The sequence below is a fragment of the Balaenoptera acutorostrata genome, chromosome 15 (assembly GCF_949987535.1).
Source record: "Balaenoptera acutorostrata chromosome 15, mBalAcu1.1, whole genome shotgun sequence".
In the NCBI taxonomy this organism is placed as follows: Eukaryota; Metazoa; Chordata; class Mammalia; order Artiodactyla; family Balaenopteridae; genus Balaenoptera; species Balaenoptera acutorostrata.
Window position 1 is genome coordinate 60,232,576 of NC_080078.1, and position 16,395 is coordinate 60,248,970.

Genomic DNA, 16,395 nt, shown 5'->3' on the forward strand with positions numbered 1-16,395 from the left:
TAACAGTGCATGGCCTTAGTAGGTGCTAAATAAGTAATTTTTAAGTGTGTGCATAAGTGATAATGTTAGGAGGCAGGGTAACTTTGGAGCTGCTGAGGAGACAAATGGCACCATATTCCTATTCTGACTGTCAACTCTGCCACCTTGGACAAGATAATTCATCTCTCTGAGCCTCCATCTCTTCATCTACGGGCTGACAGAAACAGGGTGACAGAACGTGCATCTTAGGTCTGGTGTGAGGATTAAAAAGCCCTGGGATGGAAGATATCCTTGCTGGGTTTGAGGAACAGGAAGGAGACTAGTGTGGCTGAAGATGATGAATGAGGGGAATGTTGAGGGAGATGAGGTTAGATGCAGAGAGAGAGAGATTCAGGGCTGGATTTTATTCCAACGTGTGCTGGGAAGTTATTGGGAGGTGGAGAGCAGGGTGATGACATCATCTGATATAATCTCAGTACATTATAGAAGGATCCCTCTGGCTGCTGTGAGAGCAAGAGAGGAAGCAAAGAGACCAGTTACGGCCTTGTTCAATGATCCAAGACGGAGATGATGGTGCCTAGGACTAGCATAGTAGAAGTGGAGCAGGTGACTACAATCTGATTCAAGACACTTTGAATCAGGGATGAGGAATTCCTCAAAGAGAGGAGTCAAGGATGCTGCCAAGTTTGTTGTTTTGTTTTGTAAACCAAGAAACTTCTGAGATGGGGAACACTGGTAAGAAGTGGTTTTAGGAAGAAGAGTGAATAGAAGCAAGAATTCAGTTTTCAACATATTAAATTTAGTATACCTATTAGACACCCATGTCTATGGATACTAAAGGCCAAGAGTTAAATGAAGAGCCCAGGGTTAGAGGAATAAATTTGAAAAACCCGATCCTATAGGTAGCATTCAAAAGTCATGGGACTGGATGGGATTGATAAATTCATTCATTCAGATATTTATTAAGCCCTTGTTTTGTGCTAAGCAGTGTTCTTCTAGGCACTACAGCAATGAACAATACACAAAGAAAAATCTATACCCTTTGAACTTACATTCTAATGGGGAGGGATAATAAAATAACATATATAGTATGTTAGCAATCAATGTTAAGGAGAGAAATAAAACAGGGATGGGTGGGAAGGTTGCAGTTTTAAACAGGACGGCAAGGAAAGTCCTCAGTGGGAAAATATTATTTGAGCTTAAGTCGTGAAGGTGAGGGCGTGAGCCGTGCACATACCTGGACGACTAGCATTCCAGGCAGAGGCAACAGCAAATGCAAAGGAGCTGAAGCAGGTCGACTAAGTTTACGGAAAAGCAGGGACACTGGCTGTAGAGGACAGAGCTGGGGTAGAGTGGTGGGAGATGAGGACCGAGAGTTAATGGGCTGGGGCGCGGGGGGTTGGGTGATGAGGGTGAAGAGGAGCAGCTCTAGCACCGACACAAATTAGTAAGGTGTCCAACAGAGAAGATCCTAAGCCTCTGCGATTCAATTTGACGCTAGCACCGCCCCCAACCCCGCCCGAAGCCCCGCCCCGCTCTAAGCTCACGGCTCAGCACCTCCGCCGGAACTCAAGGGACTGGCTCCGGGACCGGAAGCAGCCTTCTACCTTACCCCATTTTGCCCGTGGTCGCGTTTCCGGTAGCGGCGGCGGGAAGCGAGCTAGTGGCGGGCTTCTAGGCCTCTGCGGAGGCGAATCCGGCGGGAATCGGAGCCATCAGAACCGCCACCATGGTGAGGAGGCACAGGCCGGCGGCGCGGGAGCTCCCGAGTCTGTTGTGGAGTGGGGAGCGCGACTAACCGGGAAGGAGGCCGTGGGTTGGCCGCTCCGGGCGGTGAAGGCCCCGGCCGCCGCGGCCCCTCAGTCGGGGCAGGGAAGACCCGGACCTTGGTCGCTCGGCGGGGTGGGGGAGGGGAAGGCTGGAAATGAGGGTCCCAGGCCAGGGTCGCTCGGTGCAGGAGAGGTTAGAACTGCGTTGCGGTCCTCCACGCCACTGTGACCACAGTGCTTGGGATCCCGTAGGCGCTGAGTAAACTTTGCAGCATGAGTGTGTGTGTCTGGGGTGTCGGAGCAGGTACTAGCGCCGCAGGGGTACTGGGGAAGACCCGGTGAGAGACTTAGACTTCTGAAGGCGGGTGAGGGTCCGAGAAGGAGTTGCGGAAAGAGGTGGAAGGGCTTGTGTCCGAAACTAGAGTCTTGGTTCTAGTAGATGGGGAGGAGTGAACGGAGGATGAATGTGTGGAGGAAAAGTTCATCTCGTTTGTTCAGCATATATGTATGTTTGAGTATGTCTGACTTTTCAGGCCCTGGGGCTGCACAATGAAATGTTTACTTCACCGAGTTCACTCTCTATTTTGGGACACGGATAGTATTATTCGGAATGGTAATTCAGCATTAAGTAAAAGTAACGGCGGGGGGCGGGGTAAGAAGGCTTTCTGGAGCAGAGTCCTGAAAGATTGTCAGGCGTTTTCCCAGCGAAAATGGGAGGGAATAGTATAGATCCGAAGGATTGCGAGAACAAAGCATGAAGGGGTAGCACTATTGAAAGTCCCTGGAGGGGAAAAGGAAGAATGAGGTGGGAGGAATTGGCAGGAGTCTGGTTATTCATGGCTTTACATGCTACTTAATTTTGTTGGTGATGAGGGATGCCACTGAAGGATTTTAACCAGCAAAATGACATGAACTTAGCTGTGTTTAGAAAGATAACTCTGTTCGGTAGCTGTTATATATTGGGTGAATTGGAAGCAGGGAAACCTAGTAGGGTATTGTTTGGAGAATTGGTTAGAAGAGTAGGCACTGGATTCAGGCTGACTAACTTCCAACACAACTTAACCTCTTACAGCCTCAGTGGCCTCATCTGTAAAATCTGATGTTAAAGATTAAGTGAGAGAATAGTGTTTATGGCAGTGCCTGCCAGTGAGCACCCAGTAAGAATTAGCTGTACAAGACAGATGGACCAATAAATGTTACCATAAAGGTTCAGACCGTGTGGTTAGAAACTGTGATTACAATTGGGTTAAAATGGTCATCTGAAAGAGACTGAACCACATAACTTGGGTCTCCAGGGTGGCAGGAGTCGAGATTCCAATCCATGCATTTGTAGGTTCAGAGCACCTGTGCTCGTCCAAGCTCACAGAGTGAATAGTAAGCACAGTGCCTGGTACTTAGAAGGCCCTTGCATGAGTTAGGATTGGCCTATACCAGTCAGACTGATAGGAGGCTGATGTAACAAAGCAAATGCCAGGTCATTTATTTCTAGAGAGAAGTGTAACTGCCAAGGGCACTTGACATTCTCATTGTGAGGTCTATATAGTCTCTCTATCTTAGCAAAACTACATTGGAAGCCAGGCTATAAAGCAGAATCGGTTGTTGGGTTAATTAAGGAGTATATCAGGTTATATATTCTCCTTATGTGTTCAAACTCATTAGCACTCTGAGCACCAGAAAGTTTTTCTGTCCTAAAGGTAGTCTTGGAGACACACTAACAAATTATTGATTTGGAGGATTCCATTCTCGCTTCCAAGCTGATCAGCTCCTTTCTGATAACAAGCTCTTCATTGATTGGATTCTTAGTGCTAGTCCCATTCCAGCTCTTTTACTCAGTCTTTTTAATGGGATGTTGGTGTTTGACAGCACCTATAATGTACACAATGGCAGATGGCTAATCTCTGATATACTTGGGTTTCATTAGTTTGGAGCCACCTTACCCTCTCGCCCCTGAAACATACACAACATAGACAAAGGCAATTGTAATACGAGAAAGATGATTTTAAGGGAAGGAAGAATAACAGGTCAGGGTTGAAAACAGGGTGATGTGAGAGAATTCCCAGGAAAGGGCTGTGGCTGGAAGGCAGAGCTGAGAATACTGAGAAAGACAGACATGGAAAAGAAGGCTGCAGCAGAAGTTTTAAGGAAGGACCAGGGCTATGTGGGTCTAAAAGAGCTGAGTCCTATTCTTGCTGATTTCTCCTTGCAGACCGTGGGCAAGAGCAGCAAGATGCTGCAGCACATCGACTACAGGATGAGGTGCATCCTGCAAGATGGCCGTATCTTCATTGGTACCTTTAAAGCTTTTGACAAGCATATGAATTTGATCCTCTGTGACTGTGATGAGTTCCGGAAGATCAAGTGAGGAGTGGGCTGTGGGGGGAGGGATTGGTTGGATGGGGAGTGGATTGGGTGGGTGGGCCAAGTGACAGGCAGTGATGTAACTAACTAGTTCCTCTTGATTTACTTTCCTGTTTTACAGGGCAGATTAAAATGGGGATGTTGGACACTAAGACATCTGTTTCCTTAGTCTTGCTCTCTACTTCTAGCAGAGTACAAATTGTAAGGAGGTCTGCTAGGCTTTTTGTTTCTCTGACTGCGTGCCCCTGGGTACTGGGGTAAAGGGCTCTCATGTTCTCCCCACAGGTGTGTAAGGGGGGAGAGCTTGATTTTCTGGCCTCATTGCCTATTTGTAAAGCTGTAGCCTAAAGGGCTCTCCCAGTGCAGCCTGGTCTGAAACTGCTTTAAGAAGCCTCTGACCCTCTTCAGGGTAAGTGCTCAGCTCCCCTTGTGGGTTTGGGGCCAGTGATTTTTTGTTGGCATTTATAGAAACAATTGGAGAATACAATTCCATAAGTTATTAGGTAATTCCCTTGTCTTAGGACTCACAGATCTTAAGCTTCTAGGCTATTAAAAGATGTGGTCTTGCATTTCATCCTATTTTACATTCAAGGCATCTTGAGGCCCAGAGAAGTTACATGACTTCCATGATCATCCAGCTCTCTTTTGCCATGTGCAGCGTCCATAGTATGTTGCCAGTGGCTGTGAATTCCCTTTGATTCTCTTTGGGACTGTTGTTTTCTTTGTGGCATGAGGTCAAGAAATACAGCAGAGAAAATGTGGTAGAGATGGCTGAGTGCCAGGTACACATTAGACAGTGGCCAACAGATCAGTGTAGAACTATTCCAAATTGTTCTCTTCTGTATTTTTAAATGAAACTAACTTTACTCTGATAATAAAAAAGTGCCTATTAGAAAATATTTATTAAAAGTACATAAAAGTATGTAAGAAAAAAGTTAAAATACCCAGAAAGGGTTTTTTTTTTAATTGTGAAAGGGCAATACATGCTTTTATTAAATAAGAAAATATAGATAAGTCAAAAAAAAAAAAGAGGAAAAAATGACACCCACAGAAAATTACTGTTAATTTAATATAAAATATCACTAAAATGAAACCTTTAAGTTATTTTAAAAAATCAGGGTATTTTGTGTTTATTCGTAGGATATTGGCTGTGGCTTTCCTTTCCTTTCCCCATCTTGTTGCAGTTATTTTTCCTGGTTTACATTCATTTATATTTTGTTCATACTTTTCTGGTTGTTGCTGTTTGGAGATTTCTGTTTTTTGTTCTTTGAGGGCGGAGGTGTAATTTCTATGTAGTTAACTCTTAACCTTTTCCTTTATGGCTTCTATTTATTTTCTATTTATTTTTTTTAAAGGGTTCTGAAATTCACGCTCTGGTTCTTTTAAATTTATTTATTTATTTATTTATGGCTGTGTTGGGTCTTCGTTTCTGTGCGAGGGCTTTATCTAGTTGTGGCAAGCGAGGGCCACTCTTCATCGCGGTGCACGGGCCTCTCACTATCGCGGCCTCTCTTGTTCCGGAGCACAGGCTCCAGACGCGCAGGCTCAGTAATTGTGGCTCACGGGCCCAATTGCTCCACGGCCTGTGGGATCTTCCCAGGCTCGATCTTCACAGGCTCGAACCTGTGTCCCCTGCATTAGCAGGCAGATTCTCAACCACTGCACCACCAGGGAAGCCCCCTATGGCTTCTATTTCTAATGTGAGGTGAGGGGTGGAGTTACAGGCCTGTGGGGTTGAATTGGTACTAGAAGGATACTGCATGTAAGTGGAATGAGTGGGATTCAGTTGACTGAGGAATTGTTTTGGCTGCCTCCTGGCACTGGTGAGGCCTTAAGCTAGAGGGAGGAAAAGGGTAATAGCAAAGAAGAGTTGACTGAGGAAAGGCTTTCACAGTGGCTACGTGAGTGAGCCAGGGCTGGGCTTTCTTGACTCTTACCCTGTCTCTTGGTGTGTGCATCCTATTGGCACAGGAGACAACCACCTAAGGGGTTACAAGTTCAGCCTGTGAAGACTGTCCAGAGGAGCTGTCTTAGGGAAAGTTTATATACCATTTGTCAGTAGATATAGTGTAAAACAAATCTTGGAGGGTCCTTAGGTAGGTGAACATTACCCTTTTTCTCATGCTTGGTTTTTTGTTCCTTCTCCTAAACCTGTCTTTAGACCAAAGAACTCAAAACAAGCGGAGAGAGAAGAGAAGCGAGTCCTTGGTCTGGTGCTACTTCGAGGGGAGAACCTGGTCTCAATGACAGTAGAGGGACCACCTCCCAAAGATGTAAGTCAGCAGAGAGCCAGTGCAAGGCCAGGAACCTTGTGCAAGGGAGGCCCCACCTGAGCCAGGCTCTGTGTGGGGTTCTCTCTTTCACTGCAGTACTCACAGGCATCCTCTGGTTTCTGTCCCCCTTTTACAGATAATAAACCAGAATCTTAAAGAGGTTACCTTGCAAGTAAGAAGTAGGGAACTAGAATTTGAGGGTTTCTAACTTAAAAGCCCTCCCTTCTTTAGTTGATAGACATAGTGAGTCAACAGAAGAGGCATCTAAGGCCATCCGGGTCAATTCTTAATGTGATGACAGTTTAGTGGACCATAAAAAGTCATAACTCCAAACAGTAGAATACATATGTATTTTTTGTACAGTTATAGAATAATAGTTAATATTTATTAAACATCTGCTATATGCCAAGCTCTGTGGGACCTTCAGTATTTGATTTAATCCTTATAACAGTCTTTTGAGATAAATTATTCCCACTTTATAGATAATACAGACTGAGGTTTAGTAACTTGCACAAGGTGTCACGGCTAGAAAGTGGTGATACTGGCATTTGATTCCAGGCAATCTTGGTTCATTAACATCAGCCTACCTTTAGAAATCGAAGAGGCTTTAGAGAATCTAACCAAATTTTTTTTCCCTTTTTCATTTTAAGATATTGTTTGTTAAAGGAATAATCCTCTTGTTTTAATTTTTGTCCACGTGTATTTTTTTTTTTTACTTAACGTGTAATAGGTATGTAATATATCATTCTGCTTTTTCACTTAACATTGTAAACATTTTTCCAGTTGCTGTACACTTTTAAAAAGTCATGTTAATGCCTTAAAGATACTCTCAAGTGAGTACAGAGTAGTTTATCCTAGTCATTTCCTTCTTTTTAGAGTCTTACATTGAAGCTTTTCCTGATTGTAAATGTCTGCAAGGGACAGCATATGTACCTACTCATAGCTACTCTAATGTTGCCCATTGTAAACCTTCATGATCACAACCAGTTTTGTCATAACCCCATCGTTTGCAGATAAGGAAAAAGTCCTAGAATGGTGGGATTACTTGCCCACTATCACCCACCAGGTGAGAATCAGAGCTGGTACTGGACCTCATGTCTCTTTGATGCCAGGTCAAGTGCTCTTGTCTGCCATACACACCCTTCTGAATGGAGCCCTGGCCATTTGTTGGTTTAATTTTCATAGGAGTGCATACAGGTTGAGTTGTGCATTTTTCTCTTGACTTACTCTTAAGTTCTTCTAGCCTGTTAGGCATATGATCTTGGATGGAGGAGGAATGGTGTTAACACATAGGTGGGTAGTGTTTATAAGAAGCTGTTTCAATGCACTATAAATCTGAGGGGTTCTCTTGTCAATGATATTTCAAAGTGTACTTCTGATTCTCTAGGCCACAAGCATTTTAACATGTATCTTTATTTTTCAGACTGGCATTGCACGAGTGCCACTTGCTGGAGCTGCTGGGGGCCCAGGGATTGGCAGAGCTGCTGGCAGAGGAATCCCAGCTGGTGTTCCCATGCCCCAGGCTCCTGCAGGACTTGCTGGGCCGGTCCGTGGGGTTGGTGGGCCATCCCAACAGGTGAGGAGTTGGGGAAGGGGGTACCAACGTCTGGTGGTCAAAATAAAGGATAGAGTGAGGGTCCACAGTTTGGGAAGAGTCCAGAATGATCAGTCAACCTATGATTGTCAGGCTATCAGTATTTCACTGTGCTTCACATATGGTCCCAGAGTCCCAAGCAAAAAGGAAAACTTGCTATTATAAATAATGTTGATGCTATTAAAGTAAGGATGCAGGGGATTTACCTGTGGTCCAGTGGTTAGGACTCTGCGCTACCACTGCAAGGGGGCATGGGTTCGATCCCAGGTCGTGGAACTAAGATCCCACATGCTGCGAGGTATGGCCAAAAAATGGAAAAAAAAAAATAAAGAGATGTATAAAAAGTATTTTGGCCAACTGAATTGGAACAAAGTGTTTCCATGACAGCATTTGAGATCTTGACCCTTGAACAATGCAGGGGTTAGGAATGCCAACGGTTTAGTTGAAAATCTGCATATAACTTTACAGTTGGCACTCTGTATCCAAGGATTCGACCAAGATTGTGTGTAGTACTGTAGTATGTATTGAGAAAAATCTGCGTATAAGTGGACCCTGGCAGTTTAAACCCATGTTCAAGGTCAGCTGTACTACAGCTCTTGCAACCTATTATCAGTCTTATTTGAAAATGCAAGTGCCTTATCTAATTTGGATTGGGCATACTTAACTTAGGCCTAGAAAATGGGAATTGAGCATTCAAGCTTGATCTTCTCTGGCAGATAGTTTTATTTTTTATTTACTTATATATTTATTATTATTTTTAAAAATTTATATATTTATTTTTGGCTGTGTTGGGTCTTCATTGCTGCATGCGGGCTTTCTCTAGTTGCGGCGAGCGGGAACTACTCTTTGTTGTGGTGCGTGGGCTTCTCACTGCGGTGGCTTCTCTTGTTGCGGAGCACGGGCTCTAGGTCACGGGCTTCAGTAGTTGTGGTGCGCGGGCTCTGGAGTGCAGGCTCAGTAGTTGTTGTGCATGGGCTTAGTTGCTCTGCGGCATGTGGGATCTTCCCAGACCAGGGATCGAACCCATGTCCCCTGCACTGGCAGGTGGATTCTTAACCACTGCACCACCAGGGAAGTCCCTGGCAGATAGTTTTAGATAGGAAGTCTGATGCTGTGAGTTGTAGCTTAGGGGATTTGGCGTCTGCTGTTTCTTTACCAAGTTGGGGAGGAGAGTGGGACACTGCACTGCACTGTACTGTTCTACCTAACTTCTTTCCTGTGTCCTCTTAGGTGATGACTCCACAAGGAAGAGGCACTGTTGCAGCAGCTGCAGCTGCTGCCACAGCCAGTATTGCAGGGGCCCCAACCCAGTACCCACCCGGCCGTGCGGGTCCTCCCCCACCTATGGGCCGAGGGGCACCCCCTCCAGGTGAGAAGCCCATGAGGAGAACCTTGCTAATTGATAGAAGATGCCTTAGCTGGATTTATGATGAGACATAACCTTGACTGAAACTGATGACGAGTTTGTATAATTAAGCAGGATTACTCTGAGATCCAGCTTGGTTGACTGACTGTGGAACTATCTGAGCAAGAGCCTCACTTCTTTGGCTCAAGTCCTAGTTTGCTAGGAGGGGCTGGGAGGGTGGAATGGTCCATCCGTCTCAAAACTTGGTGGATAGTTTTGTATGTTTCCTGCTACCTTTTCAAGACAGACACTTGAGCTATATTCTTGGGGCTTTTCTCTTGTAGGCATGATGGGTCCACCTCCTGGTATGAGGCCTCCCATGGGTCCCCCAATGGGGATTCCCCCTGGACGAGGCACTCCAATGGGCATGCCCCCACCAGGCATGCGGCCCCCTCCCCCAGGGATGCGAGGTAAGTGCCTGCAGCAGTGGCGTTGACTTCCTTCTCTAGAGCCATGTTGGGATGGGAAATGGAGGGAAGATTGGATTTTGACCATACCTTTGGGCTTTTAGGCCTTAAGCCTCGGGAAGTGAACTCGTAGAGGACACTTTTGTCCAGAAAGGAAAGAGGGAACAAGCATTTCTTAAATTGACCTTACCTCCCTCTTAGATCAGTGAGAGCAGCCCTGTACACAGGGCTCAGTGTCCAAGGCAGTATTCTCAGGTCACTGTGAAATAATGCATTCTGTTGCATGACCAACAAAGGTCTTATGCCCTTTGGTTTGGGAGTGTCTAGTAATTAAGGAGGGGCTCTGGGCTTTGCTACATTATTATGTATATCTGTTTAATTCCAGTTTGAGAAATGCTGAAGTAGATCAGCTCTCTCATTTTATAGATGAGGAAACAGGCCCAGAGAGAGCTCAGTGTCCAGACCAGTGTTCTTTCCACTGAGCCGTAGTGGCCTCTAAGTTAACCCATGGCCAAACTTGCTGACCACTGTGTCTCTAATTCGGGTTTTCCATTTATGAGCTTTATAAGCATAGGAGCCCAGTTAGCCCCAGAGAAGTCCCCCTCTGATCATTTGATAACTGCAGGGTGTGGGAGGCTGGGGTAGGGTGGGGATTCAAGTTGCAGATCAGGCACTGACTAAACTTCTTACTCTTACTTCAGGCCTTCTTTGACCTTGGCCACAGAGTTATGGAAGTAGCTCCACAGAGGCGTGGGCCCGATTCCCCAGGGCCACGTTACCACACCTGTTTGTTTGTTAAGCCGTTGTTCCGCGGAGTCTCACCGGATTGTCTGGTTTCCCTTACAGGGCCCCCTCCCCCGGGAATGCGCCCACCAAGGCCCTAGACTCATCTTGGCCCTCCTCAGCTCCCTGCCTGTTTCCCGTAAGGCTGTACATAGTCCTTTTACTTCCTTGTGGCCTGTGACACTAGTTTATAATAAACTCTTAAGAGAATATTATAAATGCACCTGGTATGTTTGTTTATTTTCAGAAAAACCTTTGATATGCTGGGTGCTTAATACGAGTCAAGAAGCGTTGCCTTGAAAAAATTTAGCCCTAATCCGTAGCTGCTTCCCTTGTAAAATACTTCATTCGTTTGCAGAGATGCACAGCCTCATCCAAGAGAATTACAAAATTGAACTACAAGAAGACATTTCACCTGTCAAACTGGCAAAGATCATTTTGTTGAAATAAACATTCGTACCCTATTGTGATTGGTATGTCCTCTTTGGAAGGCACTAATCTAGATAACTTCTTGAGCAGTACTTTATTTTATCTTTTAGAAACTAAATGTTACAGTTTATTCCATCTTCATGATTAAAGGCATTACAGGGCAGGGTGGGTAAACAAGGCAGATAAAGCAAACTCCCCCCCCAACATTTAACCAGATGCCTCATTTTGGTGTTTTTATCATATACAGATTGACTTAATTCATTGACTTAAGTTGAAAGGTGGCAACAACAAATCTTTGCCATTTAGGATCTTCCTCCATAGCTACTACAAGGATCTTAATTCCTGAACTACACCATGAGCTCTGAAATGGTGTTCACCACACTGTTCTTGAAGTTTTCACATCTTAATATGAGATCTGACACCTCTTGTTAAGGTAGGGAACTGTTGAAAGCTGTCTTTCTCTTGGCTCACCCAGTCCATCAGCAATCTTAACAATTAAGTTACTATATAAAAATAAAACTGTGCTCCCAAGCATTGATTTTCTAGAGCATTAGCTCCCTGAGAGAAAAGAGAGATCCTAACCAGTTGCTTCCATGAACAGTAACCCCAGTACAGTGTACGGAATGTCCTTCGAAGCATAGCTCAAGAGGTTAGGCAACCTTGGTCATCCTGACGAGCTTATCAGCATTTACATACAAGATATATTTAAAACTGATCCCAGACCAAATATTGCAACCATAATCCCAAATAATCCCATTATTTAGTGCCCTGAGTTCCTGCTGAGATGCCAATGCCAGAAATCTCAAAGAGTGATGGTTCATCATTTTCTACAAGTGAGAGGAAAATACCAAGGAGGAAAGGAAACTCCTCCTTGCTAAATTTATCAAATCCATGCTATCTTCACAGCTTTAATTGACACGATCCAGAGTCCTCAATTTCCTGATATGAGGAGTCCATTTTCAAGGTGACTGTCAAGGTCAAGAAGAACTTTCAGTCTTTTCTTTGCCATGGCCCATGAACTCCAGTCCTTCAATAGGAATCTCCTTCTTTATTGCTTTCTGAACTCACTGCTGAGTGCTTGAAGAGGTCGGTACATGGGTCCCCATTGAGGAACTTCTCGGCAAACCAGCAGTTGAAGCGCTGGTCATACTCATGCTTCGTGTCAGTGCAAGCCTCCCTTACGCTGTTCATGGTGTCAGCATCCACAGTGGTTGAGCAGTACTTTAGATTATCATATTTTTCTACAACAAAGTATGAAGGAAATACTAAAAATGGAAATTAATCCTATTGGAAGAGGAACAGTTTTGGTATAACTTTCTCTTGGGGTCATATGCATATGTGTAATCTAATCCAATTTTTGAGTTGTGGGGTATCCATGACTTCTTTCACCCAAAGTCTATCTTTAGTTGATAGGTCACTAAACAGTACTCTAGTAGTACATCAGGCTTAAAGGATACAGAAATAAAGTGGATACTTTAAAAATTACTGCCTTGCAGGGGGACTATTCTAAATGCAAAGGAGACCTTAATGAAAAAGAAGAGACTAGTGTTGTAGTATGGAGGTGTTTCTCCAGGGATATTAAGGTGGTTCAGCCTAAAAACAATCAAATATGCCAAGCTAATATGACAAGAAGAAAGCCATATAATCATCTCAGTAGATGCAGAAGACATTTGGTAAAGTTCTAACACTCATTAGGAATAGAAGGGAAATTTATAAACATGAAACAGCGATTTATGAAAAAAACACAGCTAACATAATAGTGAAAATCTGAAAACTACCTTTAAGATTAGGAATAAGACAAGGGTGTCCACTTTCACCACTGCTATTCAAAATTATACTGGAAGGTCTAGCAGAGCAATTAAGGAAGAAAAAAGCCAAATTGGGAAGGAAGAAGTAAAACTTCACAGATAAAATCCTATATATAGAAAATCCCAAAGAATCCATAAGAACGCTCCTAGAGCTGATAAATGAATTCAGCAAAATTGCAGGGTATGAGATTGCACACAAATGAACTGTATTTCTATACACTAGCAACAATCTGAAAAAAAAATGTTTAATTCCATTTACAACAGCAGCCAAAAGAATAAAATACTTGGGAATCAATTTAACAAAGGAGGTGAAAGATTTGTACACTGAAAATTACAGGGACTTCCCTGGTGGTACAGTGATTAAGAGTCTGCCTGCCAACGCAGGGGACATGGGTTCGAGCCCTGGTCTGGGAAGATCCCACATGCCGTGGAGCAACTAAGCCCATGCGCCACAACTACTGAGCCTGCGCTCTAGAGCCCGCGAGCCACAACTACTGAAGCCCGTGCACCTAGAGCCCATGCACCTAGAGCCCGTGCTCTGTAACAAGAGAAGCCACCTCAATGAGAAGTCCGTGCACCGCAATGAAGAGTAGCCCCTGCTCACTGCAACTAGAGAAAGCCCATGCGCAGCAACGAAGACCCAACACAGCCAAAAATAGATAATAAAATAAATAAATTTATGAAAAAAATAAAATTACAAACATCCTGAAAGAAAACCTAAATAAATGGGAAAACATACCATGTTCATGGATTGGAAGACAATTTTGTTAAAATGGCAGTATTTCCCAAAGTGCTCTATAGATTAAATGCAATCCCTATCAAAATTCCAATGGCTTTTTTTTTTTTTGGCAGAAGTGGAGAAGCTCATCCTCAAATTCTTTGAAGCTTCAAGGGGTCCTGAATAGCAAGAACAATCTTGATGTCTCACACTTCCTGATTTCAAAACTTACTACAAAGCTTGAGTAATCAAAACTGGTATGGCATAAGGATAGACATAGACCCATGGAATGGAATTGAGAGTCCAGAAATAAGCCCTTGTATATGTGGCCACAAAAGTGCCAAGACCTCTCACTGGGAAAAGGATAGTCTGTTCGACAAGTGGTGCTAAGACAACTGCAAAACCACATACAAAAGAATGAAGTTGGACACCCAGCTCACTCCATATATCACTCATTAACTCAAAATGGATCAACAATCTGTAAGAACTAAAACTATAAATTACCAGAAGAAAACAAGTAAGTCTTAATGGGCTTGGGTTTGGTGATAAGTTCTTGGATTTGACACCAAAAGCACAAGAAACAAAAAAAATGGACTTCATCAAAATTAGAAATTGCATCAAAGGACATTATCAAGAGTGTGAAAAGGTAACTTACAGAATGGGAGAAAATATTTACAAATCATATATCTGATTTGGGTTTAATATTCAGATTATATAAAGAACTTTTACAACTCAGCAATAGAAAGGTAAACAGCCTAATTAAAAAGTCAGCAAAGGAATTGAATACACAGTTCTTCAAAGAAGATATACAAATGGATGACACATGAAAAACTGTTCAACATCATTGGTCGTTAAATTCAAATCAAACCCACAATGAGATACCACTTCAACCCACTAGGATGGCTTTAATGGGGAAAAAAGTTGGCAAGGATGCAGAGGAATTGTGCATTGCTGGTGAGAATGTAAAATGTTGCAGCCACTATGTAAAATGGTTTGGCAGTTCCTCAAAAAGATAAACAGAATTACCATATGATCCAACAGTCCTACTCCTAAGTATATATCCAAGAGAAATGAAAATATGTGTCTACACAGAAACTTGTACACGAATGTTTATAGCAGTGTTCATAACAGGCAAAAGGTGGAAACAACCCAACTGTCCATCAGTGCATGAATGGATAGATAAATTGTGGCCTATAAATTCAATGGAATATTATTCAGCCATAAAAGGAATGAAGTATTGATACCAGTTACTACTTGGATGAACCTTGAAAATATTCTGCTAAGTAAAAGAAACCAGACACAAAAGGGCACATATGATTGCTTTTTGGTTTTTTTTTTAAACTGAAGTATAGTTGATATACAATATATAAGTTACAGGTGTACAATATAGTGATTCACAGTTTTTAAAGGTTATAGTGCATTTATAGTTATGTTTTTTTAAATAGCTCTTTATTGGAGTATAATTGCTTCATAATACTGTTAGTTTCTGTTGTACAACAAAGTGAATCAGTCATATGCATACATATATCCCCATATCCCCTCCCTCTTTTTTTTTTTTTTTTTTTTTACTTCGGGTTTTTATTTATTTATTTATTTATGGCTGTGTTGGGTCTTCGTTTCTGTGTGAGGGCTTTCTCTAGTTGCGGCAAGTGGGGGCCACTCTTCATCGCGGTGTGCGGGCCTCTCACTATCGCGGCCTCTCCTATTGTGGAGCACAGGCTCCAGACGCGCAGGCTCAGTAATTGTGGCGCACGGGCTTAGTTGCTCCGCAGCATGTGGGATCTTCCCAGACCAGGGCTCGAACCTGTGTCCCCTGCATTGGCAGGCAGACTCTCAACCACTGTGCCACCAGGGAAGCCCATGTTCTCTGTTAGAGTGAGTCTGCTTCTTTTTGTTATATTCACTAGTTTGTTGTATTTTTTAGATTCCACATACAAGTGATATCATACAGTATTTGTCTTTGTCTGTCTGACTTATTTCACTTAGCATAATGTCTTCCAAGTCCATCCATGTTGTTGCAGATGGCAAAATCTCCTTTTTTATGGCTGAATAGTATGCCATTATTTATACATATATATGTTATATATAACATATATTATATGTATGTTATATATAATGTATATACTATATACATTCCACATCTTTTTTTTTTTTTGGCTGCGTTGGGTCTTCGTTGCTATGCATGGGCTTTCTCTAGTTGTGGCAAGTGGGGGCTACTCTTTGTTGTAGCTCACAGGCTTATCATTGCAGTGGCTTCTCTCTTGTTGCAGAGCATGGGCTCTAGGCATGTGGACTTCAGTAGTTGCAGCACGCAGGCCCTAGAGCACGTGGGCTTCAGTAGTTGTGGCACGCAGGCTCAGTAGTTGTGGCAAGTGGGCTCAGTAGTTGCAGCACACAGGCTCTAGGGTGCGTGGGCTTCAGTAGTTGTGGCGTGTGGGCTCTAGAGCACAGGCTCAGTAGTTGTGGCGCAAGGGTCTTAGTTACTCTGCGGCATGTGGGATCTTCCCAGGCCAGGAATTGAACCCATGTCCCCTGCACTGACTGGTGGGTTCTTAACCATTGTGCCACCAGGGAAATCCCATACCACATCTTCTTTATCCATTCATCTGTTGATGGACATTTAGGTTGCTTCTGTATATGATTCTTTTATATGAATAGGTAAAACCATAGAGACAGAAAGCAGATTAGAGGTTACCAAGGGATGTGGATAGAATGGGGGACATGGAGAGTGGTTACTTAATGGTTACGGGGTGTTTTTATGTGGTGATGAAAAGGGTTTAGAAACTAGAGAGAGCTCCAGCTCTCTATGCACAGTGCACAACATTGTGAATATACTAAATACTAGTGAGTTATAATGGTCAAAGTAAAGTGG

General features: G+C 43.4%; 1 protein-coding gene and 1 pseudogene across 2 annotated transcripts; one reads left to right on the forward strand and one right to left on the reverse strand.

Annotated features, from left to right (window-relative positions):
* Window positions 1-1,550: 1,550 nt before the first annotated feature.
* On the forward strand, window positions 1,551-11,032 carry SNRPB (small nuclear ribonucleoprotein polypeptides B and B1). 2 transcript variants are annotated; one of them, XM_028162284.2, is made up of 7 exons: window positions 1,551-1,711; window positions 3,955-4,106; window positions 6,268-6,379; window positions 7,803-7,955; window positions 9,204-9,342; window positions 9,663-9,788; window positions 10,487-11,032. In XM_028162284.2, exons 1-7 carry the CDS (start codon window positions 1,709-1,711, stop codon window positions 10,495-10,497), a joined length of 696 nt encoding a protein of 231 aa, XP_028018085.1. In that variant the 5' UTR covers window positions 1,551-1,708; the 3' UTR covers window positions 10,498-11,032. The 2 variants fall into 2 exon arrangements, with proteins under 2 accessions (XP_028018085.1, XP_007195874.1); XM_007195812.2 differs by having other exon boundaries at window positions 10,632-11,032.
* Window positions 11,033-11,974: 942 nt separating this feature from the next.
* On the reverse strand, window positions 11,975-12,188 carry LOC103021133 (TP53-regulated inhibitor of apoptosis 1-like; annotated as a pseudogene).
* Between the last annotated feature and the right edge of the window lie 4,207 nt (window positions 12,189-16,395).